At 42.8% G+C, this 20516-nt stretch overlaps 1 protein-coding gene across 2 annotated transcripts in view; it reads left to right on the plus strand.

Annotated features, from left to right (window-relative positions):
• The window catches only part of Afg3l2 (AFG3 like matrix AAA peptidase subunit 2), a 51698-nt gene that overhangs the window by 7334 nt on the left and 23848 nt on the right, over positions 1-20516 (plus strand). Inside the window, exons 2-9 of one of the 2 annotated variants that reach the window (XM_045142800.1) lie at positions 3184-3283; positions 3562-3639; positions 6348-6457; positions 7439-7591; positions 12317-12391; positions 13958-14082; positions 16368-16641; positions 19070-19207. In XM_045142800.1, the coding sequence (XP_044998735.1) occupies positions 3184-3283; positions 3562-3639; positions 6348-6457; positions 7439-7591; positions 12317-12391; positions 13958-14082; positions 16368-16641; positions 19070-19207 (1053 nt within the window). Of the gene's footprint in view, positions 1-3183; positions 3284-3561; positions 3640-6345; positions 6458-7438; positions 7592-12316; positions 12392-13957; positions 14083-16367; positions 16642-19069; positions 19208-20516 lie in introns of those variants that run through there. The other variant, XM_045142801.1, reaches the window with a different exon arrangement.

Raw genomic sequence — 20516 nt, forward strand, 5'->3', positions numbered from 1 at the left:
TCAGTTGTGGAGGAAGGGATTTATTGAAGTTTATAGATCCAGGGGAAGTTCCATAATGGCAGAAGAAGCTGGCCTGCCTTCACAGGTCCAAGCAGAGAGAGAGAAGCACAAGCCTAAAAGCCAAAAGCCACACAGCACAGCACAGTTCAGGAACTCCAGCTAGGCACACTTCGCATATCTTTAGATTGAAATCTCAAGCCCACAAATCATCCTTTAAGATCCGCCCAGTGACACTGCCTCCAGCCAGGTGGCTGCAGATGTAAGCTACAAACTAATAAAACACAGACTATATTGGGGGGGGGCAGGGAAGGAGGGAGAGGGGGAAGTGTGTGTGTGTGTATGGGCACTCCAGGGCCTCCAGCCACTGCAAATAAACTTCAGATGCATGCACCATTTTGTGCACCTGACTTTATGTGGGTACTGGGTAATCAAATCTGGATTGCTAGGCTTTACAGACAAGTGCTTTAACTGCTGAGCTATCACTCCATCTCCTTTCATGCATTTAAAAACATATTTTTTAATTATTTGAGAGAGAGAGAGATACAGAAATAGGCAGGGAGAGAGAGAGAGAATGGCTGTGCCAGGGCCTCCAGCCATTGCAAATGAACTCCATATGTGTGTGCCCTCTTATGCATCTTGCTTACGTGGGTCCTGGGTAATGGAATCTGGGTCCTTTGGCTTTGCAGGCAAATGCCTTAACTGCTAAGCCAACTCTCCAGCCCTGTATTTTTAATTAGCTTATAAAGTAGTAAGTTTCCATATGGCTTTTCCATACATCCTTAGTGTTTTTTTTTTTCCTTTTGTTTCATCTCCCCATGTCCCTGGTTTGTATTCCTCCATATTCCTGGTCTGTATCTCCCCCATGTCTCTGTCAGTATTACTGTTATATCCCCTATTATCCAAGACTGGGAACATACACAGGGAGATAGAGTCCTTGGTCTGTATTCCCCTGTCCCCTATCACTTCCTGTTTCCTGTCCTCCTGTCTTGTTCTCCCTCCACAGCCCACACTGCCAGAGTGCTCACTGCTAAGTTGTGCCCCCCCCCCCAAGTAGGGTCTTGCTGTAGTTTAGGACCACCTGGTATTCACTATGTAGTCTCAGGGAGGCCTCGAATTTGGCAATCCTCCTACTTCTGCCTCCCAGGTGCTGGGATTAAAGGCATGCACCATCATGTCCAGCTTTTTTTTAAGAAATATTTATTTATGAGAGGGAGAGAGCAAGAGGGGGGGAGAGGGAGGGAGATAGATATGAAGAGAATAAGCATGCCAGGGCATTCAGCCACTGCGAATGAACTCCAGATGCATGTGCCACCTTGTGCATTTGGCTTTGAGGAATTGAACCTAGGTCTTTTGGCTTTGCAGGCAAGTGCCTTTACCACCAAACCACCTCTCCAACCCACATCCTTAGTTTTGGTCAGTCACCTCCTTTTTTTCCCAAACCCCCTTCAACCAATCCAAAATGCCTTCTTTTTAAAAACTTCAGGCAGGGCTGGAGAGATGGCTTAGCAGTTAAGCGCTTGCCTGTGAAGCCTAAGGACCCTGGTTCGAGGCTTGGTTCCCCAGGTCCCACGTTAGCCAGATGCACAAGGGGGCGCACACGTCTGGAGTTCGTTTGCAGAGGCTGGAAGCCCTGGCGCACCCATTCTCTCTCTCTCCCTCTACCTGTCTTTCTCTCTGTGTCTGTCGCTCTCAAATAAATAAATAAATAAATAAATAAATATTTTAAAAAAACTTCAGGCAAAGACCTCCCATTGTCATAGTTATTCATATTTTTAAAGATTTTATTTTTATTTATTTATTTATTAGAGATGGGGGGGGGAGAATGGGCATGCCAGGATCTCTAGCCACTGCAAATCAACTCCAGATGCATGTGCTACCATGTGCATCTGGCTTACATGGGACCTGGAGACTTGAACCTGGGTCCTAAGGCATCACAGGCATGCAACTTAACTGTTAAGTCATCTCTCCAGCCCCTATTTATTTATTTTTAAATTTAATTTATTTTTATTTACTTATTAGAGAAAGAGAGAGAGAGGGAAAGAATGGGCGCATCTGGGCCTCTGGCCACTGCAAATGAACTCCAGATGCATACACCATCATGTGCATCTGTCTTGTGTGGGATCTGAAGAATTGAACCTGGATCCTTCGGCTTCGCAGGCAAGCGCTTTAACCAGTTAGCCATCCCTTCAGCCCTTATTTATTTATTATTATTATTATTATTTTTTTTTTTTTGAGGTAGGGTCTCTTTTTGGTCCAGGATGACCTGGAACTAACTATGTAGTCTCAGGGTGGCCTCGAACTCATGGAGATCCACCTACCTCTGTGCCACCACACCCGGCTTTACCTTTTCTTTTTTTGAGAAAGAAGCAGAGAGAGATAGAGGCAGATAGAGAGAATAGGTGTGCTAGGGCCTCCAGCTGCTGCAAATGAACTCCAGATGCTTGTGCTACCTTGTGCATCTGTCTTGATACTGATCATGGGGAATTGAACCTAGGTCCTTTGGCTTTGCAGGTAAGCTCCTTAACCACTAAGCCATCTCTCCACCCCCCCCTTTTTTTTTTAAAGTATTTGAGAAGGTGGGAGAGAATAGGTGCTCTAGGGCCTCCTGCTGCTACAAATAACTCCAGACACATATGCCACTTTTTGCATTAAATGGATACTAGGGAATTGAACCCAGGCCATCAGGTTTTGTAAGCAAGCACCTTTAACCACTGAGCTGCCTTTCCAGCCCCCACATGCCTTTTTAGTAACAGCTTAGAAGAGCTGTATCTCTAATGAGACTTAGTCTGGCCACGATCCTCATCAGGATGACAGTCCATCCCTCCTGGTCTGTAATTTCAGATAAGAACCTTGAAGTATCAGAGTCCTGAGAATGAATCAGCATGAAACAGCAGTTTAGCTTATCTTTGGAATGCTGCAAACTAGGTTAACATTAACAAAGTGAATGTGTTGTTAGATAAGTATAATTGGGCTGAAGTTCTAAAGTATGCCTGACTTTGAAGCATAATGCCTGACTTCTGGTTCTGTCAGTAGAATAGAGTCGCCTTGTGCCAGAGAACTTTATTTATTCCTGGAGGGAGTCACTCTGCAAGTTCATAATGCACTTTGGGATATATAAAATGAAGTTCATTTATATATTTTTATCTTGAGTTGTCCTCATGCTTTTATTTTGATGTGTTGCAGCTTTATCAGTGTGCTACTGCCCAGAGAGCAGCCAGCAGAAATTCTCTTCTGAGGGATGTAATCGCTGCTTACCAGAGATTCTGTTCTCGACCTCCTAAAGGTAAATGCTGCAGTGTTACCCTAATGCTCTACGTCCTTCTGTCTGATTATAGCAAGAGAAATATGTCACTTTCATATAGGAATCTGGCAGATGATGAAATTGGCATACAAGGAAGCTTTATTTTAACACCTCTGGACTGTGAACTTTGTCATTTAGACTTTGATGAACTTATACACAAGAAATGTTGTTTTTGAATGATGTGTCATCTGCTTAAAAACAAGTTCCACAGACACAAAACCTGATGAATTTTAGTTTGAGGACTTTTTCTTTCCTAATAGGATTTGAAAAATACTTTCCTAATGGTAAAAATGGAAAAAAAGACAGTGAACCCAAAGAAGTTGTTGGAGACAAAAAAGGTAAGTTTTTTTTTTTTTTTTTTAAGGCTACCCTGAGACTACATAGTGAATTCTGGGTCAGCCTGGGCTACAGCAAGACCCTGCCTCGAAAACCTGAAGGAAAAAAAATACATTAAAAACAAACAAAAAACCTGAGCCTTAAACAGGGCATGGTGGCACACACCTTTATTCCCAGCATTGGGAAAGCAGAGGTAAGGAGGATTCTTGTGAGTTCAGGGCCAGCCTGGGACTACAGAATGAGTTTCAGTTCAGCCTGGGTTAGAGTGAGACCCTACCTGGAAAAAAGTTAAAAGAAAAAAAAGAAAAGAAAACTAAAAACATAAAAACTAGTCCTTGGCAGGGGTATACCTTTAATCCCAGCTAAACATAGAAGACCAAGGTGTTAGTGAGTCCTGCTGTTCCTACTTTGGTGGCATCTTCTTGTGACTCTTACCACCTTTTCTCCAGGTAGAAGTGTATATGTGTGCTTCCGTTCTGATTTCCCCCTTTGCATGATACCATCATTAGATTAGGGTTCGCCCTAATGACCCCATCTTGATTTGGTTACTTCTGTAAAGGCCCTATTTCAAATGAGGTCAGTTCTAAAGTACTGAGGGTCAGGACTTCAACTGTAAGCTGGAATTTGTGTGGGCACAGTTCAGCCCATAACAGTGATGAATTTCAGATTCTTACAAAGTAGTTATATGTGGGTAAAAGGTTGTGGTGCTGGGCATGAAACCTAGGGCTTTGTACCTACTAGACAGGTGGTGTGTCACTGAATTAAATTATACTCCTAACACAAAGGGAGAATTTATTTGTATTTTACTTATTTATTATTATTTTGGGGGGAGGTTCATGGTAGGGTTTTACTGTAGCGCAGGCTGACCTGAAATTCACTATGTATTCTCAGGGTGGCCTAGAACTTGTGGCGATCCTCCTACCTCTGCCTCCTGAGTGCTGGGTTTAAAGGTGTGTGCTGCTATACCCAGTGAGAGTTTTTTAAACAATTATTGAAACTGTGGTTTTCCTATAAAAGAAACTTCAGTGTTACTACTTTCAGAGTGGGAAAGGGAGCATTTTCACTTCTGTTTGTCTTTTGATAAAAGCAAAGGTTTATACAATCTGAAGAGAAACCAGAGTACTAGTTATTTTCAGACAAGGCATCATGTAGGCAATATGTAGTGGAGGAAGATCTTGAACAACTGATTCTCCTGGGTGCTGGGATTAAAGGCACATGCCACCATGCTGGTTTATGGGGTGCTGAGGATCCAGTCCAGGGCTTTGTGTATGCCAGACAAGCACTCCAACTGAGCTACATCCTCAGCCCTGCACTTACTTTTTTGGCTGTTTTTTTGAGACAGAATCTCACTGTAGCTCAGGCTGACCTGGAATTCACTAGGTAGTCTCAGGGTGGCCTCGAACTCACAGTGATCTTCCTACCTGTGTCTCCCAAGTGCTGGGATTAAAGGCGTGTGCCATCCCGCCCAGCTTGCACTTACTTTTTAATTTTGTGTATGAACTTGGGAATTTGCTTTGAAACCCCAGCCTTCACTTTATTCACCATCACATCACATGGTAACAAGTTGCTCAGTAAGTTACTTAAGCTCCTGTGTCTTTCTCTAAAATGGGAACAGGGAGGCTGGAGAGATGGCTTAGTGGTTCAGGTGCTTGTATGCAAAGCCTAAGGACCCAGGTTCAGTTCCCCAGTACCCACATAAGCCAGATGCACATGGTAGCACATGCATTTGGAATTTACTTGCAGTGGCTAGAGGCCCTGGTGCATCCATCCTCTCTCCTTGCAAATAAGTAAATAAAATATAAAATGGGAACGGGGTAACATTCTTTTAGGGTTACTGGGCTATTGTATTTTATGAGATAATGTAGGCAAGGCAGTGTGGAGCCTCTTAGATGTTTCTAGTTCTTATTCATGTCTTTTTGCCTGTCATCTTTGGTAACTCATCAGAGGAGTGATATACTTTGCAATAAGTCCTTTACTGAAACATGAAACATTGTTGACAGTTACCAGGTGCTGCCAAGCTGCTGTGTCTCTGTCTGTCTGTCTGTCTGTCTTTCTTTTCTTTCTTTTTCGAGATAGGGTTTCACTGTGGCCCAGGCTGACCTGGAATTAACTATGTAGTCTCAGGGTGGCCTCGAACTCATGGTGATCCTCCTACCTCTGCCTCCCGAGTGCTGGGATTAAAGGTGTGCACCACCACACCTGGCTGTGGTGTTTTTTTTTTTTAATAAATGTTTAAAATATTTTATTTATTGGGCTGGAGAGATGGCTTAGCAGTTAAGGTGCTTGCCTGCAAAGCCAAAGGTCCCAGGTTCAACTCCCCAGGACCCATGTAAGCCAGGTGCACAAGGGAGTACACTCACGTGGAGTTCTATTGCAGTGGCTGGAGGCCCTGGTGCCCCATTTTCTCCCCCTCCCCCTGCCTATTTATGTATCCCTCTCTCTCAAATAAATAAAAATAAAGTATTTTTAAAAGTTATTTATTTGAGAATGACAAAGAGAGAGAGAGAGAGAGGAATGAATGAATGAATATGGGTAAACCCAGACCTCCAGCCACTGCAAACAAACTGCAGATACATGCACCACCTTGTGCATCTGGTTTATGAGGGTCCTGGGGAATTGAGCCTTGAATTGGGGTCCTTAAGCTTCACAGGCAAATGCTTAACTGCTAAGCCACCTCTCCAGCCCTGCTGTGTGTCTTTGTTTATCACAGAATCAAAATCAGCTGCTGCCTCGAGGTCTTCTGGAGGTGCAGGTGGCGGTGGGGGAGGAAAGCGCCGAGGCAGGAAAGATGATCCTCACTGGTGGTCCAGGTTCCAGAAGGTTTGATTTCAAACTTTATGTTGAGTTTTGCAAGCCCCGCTTTGTGTTGATTTTTTTCTTCCAAATTTTTATTAACAACCTGATTATAAAAATAATCCATGGTAATACCCTCCCTCCCCCTACTTTCCCCTTTGAAACTTCACTCTCCATCATACTCCCTCCCCATCTCAATCACTCTCTCTTTTACTTTTGATGTCATGGTCTTTTCCTCCTCTTATGATGGTCTTGTGCAGGTAGTGTCAGGCACTGTGAGGTCATGGATATCCAGGCCATTTTATGTCTGGAGGGAGCATGTTATAAGGAGTCTTACCCTTCCTTTGGCTCTTACGTTCTTTCCGCCACCTCTTCCACATTAGACCCTGAGCCTTGGAAGGTGTGATAGAGATATTGTAGTGCTGAGCACTGCAGTCATTTCTTTCTATCACCATGATACCTTCTGAGTCTGTGTTGATTTTTGATGTCATGGTGGTGGCCCCAAGAAAATTGCACATACGTTGATAGGATAGTGTTGTAGTTGCTTTTGCATTGCTGGGACAAAATGTAGGAGGATTGCTGTGAGTTTGAGGCCAGCCTGAGACTCAGTGAATTCCAGGTCAGCCTGGGCTAGAGCAAGACCCTACATCAACAAACAAACAACATCCAACCAGAAGCAGCTGGTGGGAGGAAAGGGGGAAGCTTCATGATGACGGGGAAACATGGCAATGAGCAGAGGCTGGACTTTCTGTCTTTGTCATAGCAAGTGGAAACCAACAGCAGGAGAGTGAGCTGAACTCCAGCAAGGGGGGAGCTGGCTGCAACACCCCGAAGCCCGCCTCCAACAGTACATCTCCTCCAGCAAGGCTCTACCTCCCAAATGGCCACCAGCTGGACCAAGCATTCAGGGCACATGAGTTTATGGGAGACATCTTATTGAAACCAGCACAGACATAGATCATATTGTAAAATTTCATTCTTCTCAGAAACTGTCTCCTCCTTATGCAGGGTGACTTTCCATGGGATGACAAGGATTTCAGGATGTATTTTCTCTGGACTGCTCTATTTTGGGGTGGAGTCATGTTTTACTTTCTGTTCAAGAGCTCCGGGAGAGAAATCACATGGAAAGACTTTGTCAATAACTACCTTTCTAAAGGAGTGGTAAGTATTGGCTGGGGTTGGTGTGTCAGGGTGAACTCAGTATGTTAGACCAAGAAAGTGGTAAATAGTCATCTCACTAGCCAGACTTGTTGTAAAGTCATTGTTTCACATTGTGTTGTGTGTGTTTGTGTTTCGAGGTAGGGTCTCATTCTAGTCCAGGCTGGTCTGGAATTCACTGTGTAGTCTCAGGGTGGCCTCAAACTCATGGTGATCCTTCTGTGTCTGCCTCCTGAGTCCTGGGATTAAAGCAGGCCCAGAATGGTGACAGACACCTATAGCCCTAGCACTTGGTAGGGGAGACAGAAGAATGGGTTAAAGGCCAGCCTGAGCTGCATGGCAAGGCCCTTCCCCAAGCAGAACAACATACTCAAAACACACTTAAACAAAAATCTTCTTTCTAAGGGGCTGGAAAGATGGCTTAGCAGTTGAGGAATTTGCCTATGAAGCCTTAGGACCCAGGTTTGATTCCCCAGGACCCACGTAAGCCAGATGCACATGGTGGCACATGCATCTGGATTTTGTTTGCGGTGGCTAGAGGCCCTGGCACACCCATTCATATTCTGTCTTTCTTGCATAAATTAAAAATAAAAGTATTTTCAAAAACTTCATTATAAAATTGTTTTATAGTAACTTAAATTATTTCAGAATTTGGTTAAAGGAAAATAAACAGCAAAGCATCTGAGATGGAAACAGTCAAACGAAACTGAAAACCTGTTCTAGTTTGTGTCATAGTTGGTCAGAAGTCAGAGGAGAACTGAATAGATTATAAATGACAGCTTGTTCTTGATTTCATCTTGGTGATAAGTCGCTATTCCTTTTTTGTTGTTTTCCTTTTTTTCTTATTTATTTATTTTAGGGAGAGCGACAAAGAGGCAGATAGGGAAAGAGAGAATGGGTGCACCAGGGCCTCCTGGCCATTGCAAAGAAACTCCAAATGCATGTGCCATCTTGTGCATCAGGCTTACATGGGTCCTGGGGAATTGAACCTGGATTCTTAGGTTTTGCAGGCAAGTGCCTTAACTGTTAAGCCATTTCTCCAGCCCTTGTTTTCTTTTTTTGAGGTGGTATTGCCTATGTAGTTCACACTGGCTTTTGAAAATGATTCTCTTGTCTCACCCTCCCAAGTGCCGTGATGAGGGCTGTGTGTCACCATGCCCACCACATTTGCTCTTCTCTTTTTTTTTCGACCAATTCTCTCTCTCATATTTTTTTTTTTTTTTGGTTTTTCAAGGTAGGGTCTCATGCTAGCTCAGACTGACCTGGAATTCACTATGTAGTCTCAGGGTGGCCTTGAACTCCCGTCGATCCTTCTACCTCTACTTCCCAAGTGCTGGGATTAAAGGTGTGCGCCACCACGCCCAGCTCATAAAATATTTTTGAAGTTTGGGTTTTTGTTGTATTTTATTTTATTTGAGAGAGAGAGAAAGAGGCAAATAGAGAGAGCGTGTGTGAATAGGCATACCAGGACCTCCAGTCACTGCAAACAAACTCCATATGCATGCGCCACCTTGTGTATGTGGCTCTACGTGGGTTCTGGGGAGTCAAACTTGAGTCATTTAGGTTTTGAAGGCAAGTGTCTTAACCTTTGAGCTATCTCTCCAGCTCTTATTGTTACGTTGTTAAGTGAGGTTATCATGTGATTATCTTTTCATGCTTGCCCCCCCCCCCCCAAGGGTCTCATTCTAGCCTGGGCTGAGGTGGCACTCTCTCTTTAGTCCCTGGCTGGCCTTGAACTCACAGTGCTAAGATTAAAGTCATGTGACACCACACCCAACTCATGTTTGCTTGCTCTCTCTTTTTTTTTTTTTTTTTTTTTGCAACAGGGTTTCATGTATCTCAGGTTGACCTCAAACTGATCCTCCTGCCTCTTCTTTCCCAGTGCTGGGATTACCAACATGTTTGATGTTATGTGTTGCTGGAACTGAACCCAGGGATTTATGCATGCTAGATAAATACTCTACCAGTTGAGCTGCAGTCCATTCCCATTATTATTATTATTGTTTGTGTGTGTTTTTTCAAGGTAAGGTTTCACTCTAGCCCAGGCTGGCCTGGAATTCACCATGTAGTCTCAGGGTGGCCTGAAACTCACAGTGATCCTCCCACCTCTGCCTTCTGGGTGCTGGAATCCAAGATGTGCACCACCTTGCCCAGCCCATTCCCATTCTTTTTTTTCTTTTTTTTTTTTTTTTAATTTTTTTTTTGTTCATTTTTTATTTATTTATTTGAGAGCGACAGACAGAGAGAGAAAGACAGATGGAGGGAGAGAGAGAGAATGGGCGCGCCAGGGCTTCCAGCCACTGCAAACGAACTCCAGACGCGTGCGCCCCCTTGTGCATCTGGCTAACGTGGGACCTGGGGAACCGAGCCTTGAACCGGGGTCCTTAGGCTTCACAGGCAAGCGCTTAACCGCTAAGCCATCTCTCCAGCCCCCATTCCCATTCTTAATCATAACACAAAGGAAGTGGGGCTGAGGAGATGGCTCTGTGGGTTAAGTGCTTCCTGCACAGGCATGAGGATCTGAATTTAATACCCAGCACACACACACAAAAAGCCAGGCACCGTGCTCTGGTAAGTGTCCCCCCCTCCCCCACTTACTCAAGCAAAACATCAAAGGAGAAGAAGGGGTTTGGTGACAGGTAGGGAGAAAAGATAATGGGAGTATGATCAAAATACATTATATACATGTATAAAGATTGTCGCAAGGTGCTGGAAGGATGGTTTAGTGGTTAAGGTGCTTGCCTGTGAAGCCAAAGGACCCAGGTTCGATTCCCTAGGACCCACGTAAGCCAAATGCACAAGGTAGCACATGGATCTGGAGTTTGTTTGCAGTGGCTGGAGGCCCTGGCATGCTCATTCTTTCTGTCTCAAATAAATGAAATCATTACAAAAAGTTGACCGGATGTGGTAGTGCATGCCTTTAATCCCAGTGCTTGGGAGGCAGAGGTAGGAGGATTGCCCTGGGTTCGAGGCCACCCTGAGATTATGTAGTGAATTCTGGGTCAGTGTGAGACCCTACCTCGAACTACCTTCCCCCCCAAAAAACGGCAGGAGTGATGACTTACTGGTTAAGTGCTTGCCTGCAAAACCAAAGGACCCAGGTTCAATTCCCCAGGACCCATGTAAGCGGGATGCCCAAGATAGCGTATGCATCTGGAGTTTGTTTGCAGTGGCTGGAGGTCCTGGCATGCACATTCTATCTCTCCTTTCTGTCTCTCAAGTAAATAAAAATAAAATAAAATACCCCACAGGTGTAGCCACCATGCCTGTAATGCCAGTGCTGAAGGAGGTGGAGACAGGAGGGTCACTGGGGCTCTCTGACAGCTGAGCTCCAGGTTTAGCTGGAGACCCTATCTCAAGGAATTAAGTGGAAGAGCAATAGCGGACAATAGCCAGTGTGTTCACTGGTTTCCTCACCTGTAGACATGGGGGGTGTGCATGTGCACACACATACACACACACACACCAAAATAAATAAATAAGAGTGGAAAATCCAAAACCCCAAATTTAACTGACCCTCCTCACTTCACACATAAAACTACCAGTCTCCCAATTTCCCAGGGCCTGAAAAGAGTGCTTTAAAGACCTCATCTATTTTTTCTTTTCTGTATGATTTCTTTATTTATTTGACAGAGAGAAAGTGGGAGAGAGAGAGAGAATACGGGCGCTCCAGGGCCTCCAGCCACTGCAAATGAACTCCAGATGCGTGCGCCCCCTTGTGCATCTGGCTAACATGGGTCCTGGGGAATCGAAGCTGGGTACTTTGGCTTTGCAGGCAAATGCCTTAACTGCTAAGCCATCTCTCCAACCCCAAATCTCTCTCAGTCTCATACACATTCAGGTGAATTGTTACTGTATTGTAGCTTAAAGATTTTTTTTTAAAGATTTTTATATTATTTATTATTCCCTTTCATACATTCATCTGATTTTGTTTGTGCATTTTTCCATTGTTAGACAATTTTTCTTTCTTAATTAGGTAGTTCTTTCTTGCCCCTTGGACTTCTTCCCCTTTCCCTTTAACTTAGTAATATTCCAACTTTACTTCATTGGTTTGATCTTAATACTGATGCTTTTGTCACTATTCTCTTATATTTATCTAATTTTGTTTTTGAACTTTAGTTTTGAAAAAAAAATTTTTTCCTTTCGTTTTTCTTTTTTTCCTAATCTCTTCTCTCCATAACACTCTTCTTTACTCCCCATCTTGGTTATTTTCTTTCATCTATTTAACCTTGCTTCTCCTTTTTCTCCCATCTCCCTTTTTATCTCATTCATCTACTATTTATACACTTACTGCAAATAATTTCTAACTTCGTAGCATATTCCACAGTTTGGCCATCTTCAGTTACATGCTCATTGTTAATGTGTCTGTGAGCTGTAACCGATTTTAAATGTGTCTCTACATCTTGTAATGAGAGAGATGAGTCAGGTAGCTTTGGTCAGGCAGCTAGCTAGGGGAGGCTCACAGGAGAGGAGCCTTACCTGTGGCTGTGTACCTGAGCTTGCCCCACCAACGTCAGTTGTAGGACTCAGCATCTCATTCAGTTGGCTGGCTCCCTCCCTCTTCTCAGAGAGAGAAGGCATGTCTGGTTGCCTGTCCAGCCTAAGAAGTGTCCTTCCATGACTATTTTTTGTATGTTGAAAATGTTAGATGTCTTTTAAGTGAGTAAAAGACTATATCAAGTATTTTCTATCTATTTATATTTCTATATTTGGCTTTTTAAATTATAGGTGGACAGACTGGAAGTCGTCAATAAACGCTTTGTTCGTGTGACCTTTACACCAGGAAAAACTCCAGTTGATGGGGTAAATCATTTTGTTAATTGATGTGAATTAGTTGTAAAATAATTGTTTTTCAGATTTAGAACCAAAAAGAAAATATCCCTTGCATTACAGTAGATATATACATTGGGGATAGAAGGTTTGACCTGTGCTGTGTGTTAGTGATACCAGTATGCATAAGCTCTGTGTGGCAGTATACCAAGATTGGGTCAGTGTTGGCATTTAGTTTTAGTAATCATCTTATTTTATTTATTTTTATTTTTTGGGTTTTCGAGGTAGGGTCTCCCTCTAGCCCAGGTTGACCTGGAATTCACTATGGAGTCTCAGGGTGGCCTCAAACTCACCATGATCTTCCTACCACTGCCTCCTGAGTGCTGGGATTAAAGGCGTGTGCCACCACGCCCGGCTTAATTTTTTTAAAAATTCAGTCCTTTTATAAATTTATTTAATTTATTATTATTGTCATTTCTAGATGCATGTGCTTCTTTGTGCATCTGGCATTACATGGGCGTTGGGGAATCAAACCAAGTCATTAGGCTTTGCAGGCAAGTGCCTTAACCACTGTGGCTAGGGTTGTAACTCAGTGGTAGAGCACTTGCCTAGCAAGGACTCAGTGCAGTCCTTAACAGTGCACAAAAATTAAAAAATGAAATAAATAAAGGCAAAAGAAAAAAAGAATATGAGCCGGGTGTGGTAGTGCATGCCTTTGATCCCAGCACTCGGGAGGCAGAAATAGGAGAATCACCATGAGTTTGAGGCCACCCTGAGACTATATAGTGAATTCCAGATCATTCTGAGCTAGAGTGAGACACTACCTTGAAAAACAAACAAAAAGAAAAAAGAAAAAGAAAGAATATGTCTACTTCCAATTCATGTGTCTCACTGAGAAAATCATTAAACTAAAGTTTTAGTCTATCTGTGTTTAAAATTCTTAGTGTGTATGTCAGGATCTCTTGCTGTTGTAAACAGAAGTCTGTCTGGCTTTATATATGTGGTTGTGGAATTGACCTCAGGCCTGTAGGCTCCTTTAACCACTGAACCATCTTCCCCAGTCTTATAAGCTTTTGTTTGTTTATTTATTTTACTTTTTACTTTTTTATTTTTTATTTTAGAGAGGTTGGGAAGAGAATTGGTGTGCCAGGGCCTCAGCTACTGAAATCAAACTCCAGACATTTGTGCCACCTAGTGGGCATGTGCAATCTTGTGCTTGCCTTGCCTTCGTGTGTCTGACTTACTTGGGATCTGGAGAGTCACACATGGCTTCTTAGGCTTTGCAGGCAAGCGCCTTAACCGCTAAGCCATCTCTCCAGCCCTGATTTATTTATTTTAAGGTAGGGTCTTGCTCTAGCCTAGACATACTTGGAATTCACTATGTAGCTGTAGGGTGGACTCAAACTCACAGCAATATGACCTCTGCCTCCTGAATGCTGGGATTAAAGGCGTGTACCACAACACCTGGCAGTTTTTGTTTTGTTTTGCTTTAGTTAAAATTTCGGTATTTTTGAAAACTTCTTAAAATATTGGACTCCTTAGTGAATTGAAATTTTTGTTTGTACTTTAGTCTTAGGATATTTGTCTTTGTTTTTACAGCAATATGTCTGGTTTAATATTGGCAGTGTAGACACCTTTGAGCGGAATCTGGAAACTTTGCAGCAAGAATTGGGCATAGAAGGGGAAAATCGAGTGCCTGTTGTCTACATTGCTGAAAGTGACGGGTAAGAAGTAATTTTAAATAAGTCATTTGAGCCAGATGTGGTAGGACATGCCTTTAATCCCAGCATTCTGGAGACCTAGGAAAGAGGATTGCCATGAGTTTAAGGCCAGCCTGGGCTACGTAGCAAGACCTTGCCTCAAAAGACTGGAAAAGTGAAAAAGAACGAAAGCGCAGTTTGAATACAGTTTACAGTGCTGTGCCTGCCTGGTTCACTGCCCTCTGACATCAGGTGTGAGGGTTGCAAAATAGAGGCTCAAACAGGTCTGCTCAATTTGGCCAGATTAAAAAAAAAAATAGTAATTTAGGTTTTACACATGACCATATTCAACACATTTACATTTATTTTCATTAAGCATTATTTTGATAGTTTTGAAGTGTTAATACCTGATGTACTGTCCTTGTAGGGGTTTAGTATAGCGTCTGCTGTGTCTCTACACAGCAGCATTTCCACCTGTAGCTCATTTATGTTTATATTTCATAGTTTTCCAGGACTAAGTGAGTCTCTCTCTTGGGTACTTCTAATTCTTCTTAGGAGTTGTCTCTAATAATCTCGCTGGAAATCTGGGTAGATATGTATCTCAGCAGTATTTGGGTTGGGAATGTAGCTTTTTGGTAGAGTTCTTGTCTAGCATTTGTGAGGCTCTGGGTTCCAAGCCTTGGCTGTTACCTCATTTTCATTAAATGACCAGTTCTGGAATGAAGGTAGGAACAACTTAATTTGTCTCTGTATGTAAACAGCAACTAGCCTGGTAGGTAGTGTATTCATTGTACTGATGGGAGTTTATAGTCTGTCTCTAGGGCAGTGACACAAGTGATGGTCTGACCCTTCCTGAGGCTTTCGATTGGTTACTTAATTTTATGGACTGGAATTATACAGATTGACTAAAGCTTAGATTTCAAGTAATTCAGGTTTGAGATTTTTAGATTAGGGATGTGCATAACCTGTAAAAAGTTCCCCTGAAAACTTTTTAGTCAGTGCATCCTGTTTTCCCTTCTGGAAATTACAAGTAAATTTCTTCATGCTTATTGCTGCTCACTCTAACAGCATTTAAATATCTGTAATAGGTAAACACTTAGCAAATCTGTAGGACAGGTATGTTGAAATAAAGGTTTTTTTTGCTTTTTTTTTTTTAAACAAACAAAAGATAGAATGCATCCTCAGGCTTTTAGTCATGCATGCAGGCGCCTTGTTGGAAGTTTTCTGCTGGACAAGAGCCCTGAGGTCCAGTGAATTTGAACAAGAGGGCCATGTGCAACTTTGGGCCAGAAAGATGTTAACACTACTTCGCAAACTGGTATGCATTAGCTTTACAGTGGTTTTATATTTAGGTTGATGTACTGGAATTTCTACCTAGACTGAGGCAGGAGCAGGCTAAGTGAATAATTTTTAAGAACTGAAACTCAGCACTAATAGTCACCCTCCCTCTTTCCAGCACATGCCTCATAACTGATGTGCCAGGCCTGTGCCATTTGAACTGTGTACCCCAGGCTTGTCACAAAGTAGGAAGTTGCTGCTTGTGGAGGACTGAACCCAAGGCATGCTAGACAAGTACTCTATCACTGAGCAGTAATCTCCAGCCCTCTTTTTACCTTTTATTTTTTTAAATACTTCTATTTATTTATTTGAGGAAGAAAAAGGCCGATAGAAAGGGCTTGCCAGGGCATCTAGCCACTGCAAACGACCTCCAGGTGCATGTACCACCTTGTACATTTGGCTTTATGTGGGTACTGGCAAATCAAACTTGGGTCCTTAGGCTTCACAAGCAAGTGGTTTAACCTCTAAACCATCTCTCTAGCCCCTCTTTTTACTTTTGATCTTAGGTTCCTGGGCTGGCCTTGTACTCTCTCTCTGTAGTCCAGGCAGACCTTGAATTTACAATTCTGCTGCTGCAGCCTTCTAATTGCATGTTGAGAGCAGTAAGAGATCAAGAGAACAGGTTTCTCAATGCTACTGTGTAATTTTTTACATTAGTGATATTAATACAGTTCAGAGTCTTCCTGTGACCCAGATGAAATATTAGAATATTTTTATAAATATATTTTTGAAAAATTTTAAATTCTTGAAACATTAAAAACAAAAACTGAGGCAGGTGTGGTGGTCCACGCCTTTAATCCCAGCCCTTGGGAGGCAAAGGTAGGAGGATTGCCATGAGTTCGAGGCCACTGTGACACTACATAGTAAATTCCAGGTTAACCTGTCTAGAGCGAGACCCTATCTTGAGAAAACGAAACAAAAATGTTTCCAGTCAGCTTTAGAAGCCTTACTGTTGTGTCTCATCCCTCCAGTTCCTTTCTCCTGAGTATGTTGCCCACGGTGCTCATTATCGCGTTTCTGCTCTACACCATAAGAAGAGGGCCTGCCGGCATCGGTCGGACTGGCCGGGGGATGGGTGGACTCTTCAGTGTTGGGGAAACCACAGCCAAGGTCTTAAAGGATGAGATAGATGTGAAGTTCAAAGATGTAGCTGGCTGTGAGGAGGCCAAGCTAGAAATAATGGAATTCGTGAATTTCTTGAAAAACCCAAAGCAATATGAAGACCTAGGAGCAAAAATCCCAAAGGTAAAAATGTATTTTCAGAAGATTAACACCAAAATCTTTACTTTGTTTCCTGATCTCTGAAGCTGTCACTGTATGAAGCCGAATTACTTATTCAAGCAGTTCTGTCCTTCCTCCTCCTTAACCTGGTTCTGCCTAATTAGAGTCTTTGGCATGTGATTTGTGTCTCATTGCACAAACTTTGTGTTTCCTGAAAATGCTTATTTTTTTCTCCTCATGAAAGCCGCCTTTTTGAGGCAAGCCCAACAGACCGGCTGTGTGTGTGTGTGTGTGTGTGTGAGAGAGAGAGAGAGAGAGAGAGAGAGAGAATGCGAGCGAGTGCGAGCACACGCCTCCCTGATTTGCCTTTGTCCTCCCTCCAGTCTACTCCCTTGGCAGTGTGGTGGCATAGGAGTTTGGTGAAGAAACAGACAGCACTAATGCTACCTTCCCTCCTTCTAACACATATCTAACAGCTGCTGTGCTGGAGCTGGGCCTCTGCCATGTTGGGCTTGGCACAAAATAGAAACATGCTATTTGTTGAATGGCTCAACTTTTCTCTTTTTTTGTGATATTCATTCCTTTCTTGTGAGCATTTTGCCCATGGTGCAGGGCCTTGAGCATGGTAACATGTCTGTCACTGAACAAAATCACCAGTCCTCTTTACCTCTGATTTGGATACAGGGCCTCACTAAGTTCCTAGGCTTGTCTTGAGCTCTGTGTAGCCCAGGCAGACCTTGAATTTGAGATCCTTCTTCCTCAGTCTTCTAGATGCTGAGATTACAGATTGGTACCACCAACCCCAGCAAAGGGAGTTATTTCCTTCTTTTTTATGCCCTGTCTGTATGGCTTCAACAGATCATGATGTTACATGGTTTACTAGTACTTAATGCTCACTCACATCATACCTAGGTAAAGGGAAATACGTCGTTAAAAATACCTTAACATTGTATTATAGGGTCTTGAAAATATGTCTTTTGACCATGTTATTTGCCTCTTAACATGCAATATTTGGACTATTTATAGCTAGTCACTTAATAACTAAACATCAGGGACTTGAGAGATGGCTTATTGGTTAAAAGGTGCTTGCATTAAAAAAAAAAAAGGTACTTGCTTATAAAGCCTCCTGGTTTGTGTTCTATTCCCCAGTATCCCTGTAAAGGCAGGTGCAAAAAGTGACACATACATCTGGTGTTTGTTTACAGTTGTTTTGGGGTAAGGTCTCCCTCTAGCTCAGGCTGACCTGGAACTCTGTAGCTCTAGGCTGTCCTCAAACTCCCAGTAATCTCCCACCTTTGCCTCCTGAGTTCTGAGATTAAAGGCTAGCACAACTTTTTAAAATTTACTGTAAAAATAAAGAAATGAATTCATACAATTAGGCTTTATGTACACATTCATCTTTGCCAAACATTCACTGACTTGTACATGAAAGTAAAAGTTGTAACTTGGAGAGATGGCTCAGTTCAAAATGCTTGCTGCACAGCCTGCTGGCATGGGTTCAGTTCCCCAGATACCCATGTAACGCCAGACAGGCATGTGATTGCAATGATAAAAGAAATAGTTTGGGCTGGAAGGATGGCTTAGCGGTTAAGGTGTTTGCCTGCAAAGCCAAAGGACCCAGGTTTGATTCCCTAGAACACACAACACGTTAGCCAGATGCACAAGGGGTCACATATGTCTGAAGTCCATGTGCAGTGGCTGGAGGCCCTGGCGCACCCATATTCTCTCTCCCACTTTCTGTGTCAAATAAATAATACTTTTTAAAAAAGAAACAGTTTATTAGAACCTAGCTGAAGTGTATTTTTTCATATTTGTCTAAAAGCTTAAAAATTAACAATAAAAGTGATTGTGTCCCTCCCATCTCTTGTGGGGCTAGAGATAGAAACCAGGACCAAATCCTCTTACCACTGTATGCACCCATAGCCCAACACTAAAATTCTTTCAAGGGAAGTGTTTTAAGATTTTTTTTTGTTTGTTTGTTTTTTTGAGATAGGGTCTCACTGTGTAGTCTCAGGCTGGCCCCAAACTCATAGTGATCCTCCTGCCTCTGCCTTCTGAGTGCTGGAATTAAAAACGTGTACCACCTTGCCTGGCTGTTATCAAACTTTTTGAAACAAAATTGTCTGTAATAGGCAGGCATGGTGGTAGTCCCAGCACTTGGGAGGCAGAGGTAGGAGGGTAAGTTGGAGGCCAACCTGGAACTACAAAGTAAGTTCCAGGTTAGCCTGGGTTAGGGTGAGACCATACCTGGAAAACAGCAACAAACATTGTTTCTAATAATCTTTTTCTTACTCTTACTACTATAAAAATGTTCTACCATAATTTAGATCTTTAAGAAATGCCCAAATGTGTATCAGTAAGGTTTAGAGAGAGCTATACCTAGGAATTATGAATTTGCAGTTTACTTTAATGAAACTCTGATGAGACATAATCTTTCCTTTTATATCTGAAGGGTGCCATTCTCACCGGTCCTCCGGGTACTGGGAAGACACTGCTAGCCAAAGCTACAGCTGGAGAAGCCAATGTCCCCTTCATCACTGTTAGTGGATCTGAGTTTCTGGAGATGTTTGTTGGTGTTGGGCCGGCCAGAGTAAGTCTTGTTCTCTTTTGATGGTACAGTTTCCTTACCCTACCATATTTCCCTTAGGTGGGGACTCAGTGAAGATGGCTCTGATCCCTGGAGTTCCCAGAGTGACCTCCTCCAGCACTTTTCCAAGCCCAAGCTTCTAACCTGGCCTGTGTAATCCTCAGCCATCTTACCCCACACTGATCAGGATTATATAGTCTATTGACTAAGATAATTCTACTTACAAAAATTTCAAGCTGGGTGTGGTGGCACACGCCTGGAATCCTAGCACTCAGGAGACAGAAGTAGGAGGATCGCCATGAGTTCAAGGCCACCATGAGACTACATAGTTAATTCCAGATCAGCCTGGACCAGAGTGAGACCCTACCTCAAAAAAAAAACAAAAACAACAACAACAAAATTCAAGAAGTCCTTTGACTTTGTGAACTTAATTTCTTTTGGTAACAGTTTTATTTTTATCTAATTGACATGCTATCTTAAGGTATACAGTTACATTTCTTTTAGGTAATTGTCACAGTTCATTATACACTTTTGTTACCTGAAGTTGAAACTTAGGTCCTTTAACAGTCACCCCATCCCTTCTACCCTATTCCCAGCCGTAAAGGCCAACTGTAATGTACTTTCAGTCTATTGTTCTATTTCAGACAGTTCATACAAAATGGAGTTCTTTTGATATATGGTCTGTTTTGGTTTGTTTGATGTGGGCTCTTCGTATGTTGTTGCCTAGGCTGGCCTTGAACTCCTGGGCTCAAGTAATCTGACTGTATCAGCTTCCTGAGCAGATGGGACCACAGCATATACCTTTGTACCCCAAAATATGTGGTCTTTTATTGTGACTTATCACATTTTCCATCTACCATCAGAATTTTCCAAAGTACATGTGCTGTTTTACATCCCCACCGGCAGTATGTGAAGGCTCTGATTTCATTTAGTTATTTATGAGTTTCAGTGAGCCTAGAGCTCTCCAGTTTCTCTTGAATTGATTAATCAGGGAGCCCCATGACCCTCCTGCCTCTGCTCCTTCCAGCACTGAGGTTATGGGCATTTGTGGTCATGTTGGCTTTTTATGTGGCTGTTAGGAATTAAAATCAGTCTTACCCTGGTGCAGCAAACATTCTTACCTGCTGAGCCCTCTCCCTAGCCACCTACCTCAGCCCCTTGAGTGTTGGGATTAAGATTGTGAGCCTTCATTACTATGCCCAGCTTTGTCATGTGGACTTTTGTTTTCTAGGTCAAGACAGAGTCTTGCTATGTAGCCTTGGTTGGCCTAGGCACTTGTTATAGATAGCTCAGGCTGGCCCTGAACTTATAG

Source organism: Jaculus jaculus, chromosome 2 (genome assembly GCF_020740685.1).
Source record: "Jaculus jaculus isolate mJacJac1 chromosome 2, mJacJac1.mat.Y.cur, whole genome shotgun sequence".
Taxonomy (NCBI): Eukaryota; Metazoa; Chordata; class Mammalia; order Rodentia; family Dipodidae; genus Jaculus; species Jaculus jaculus.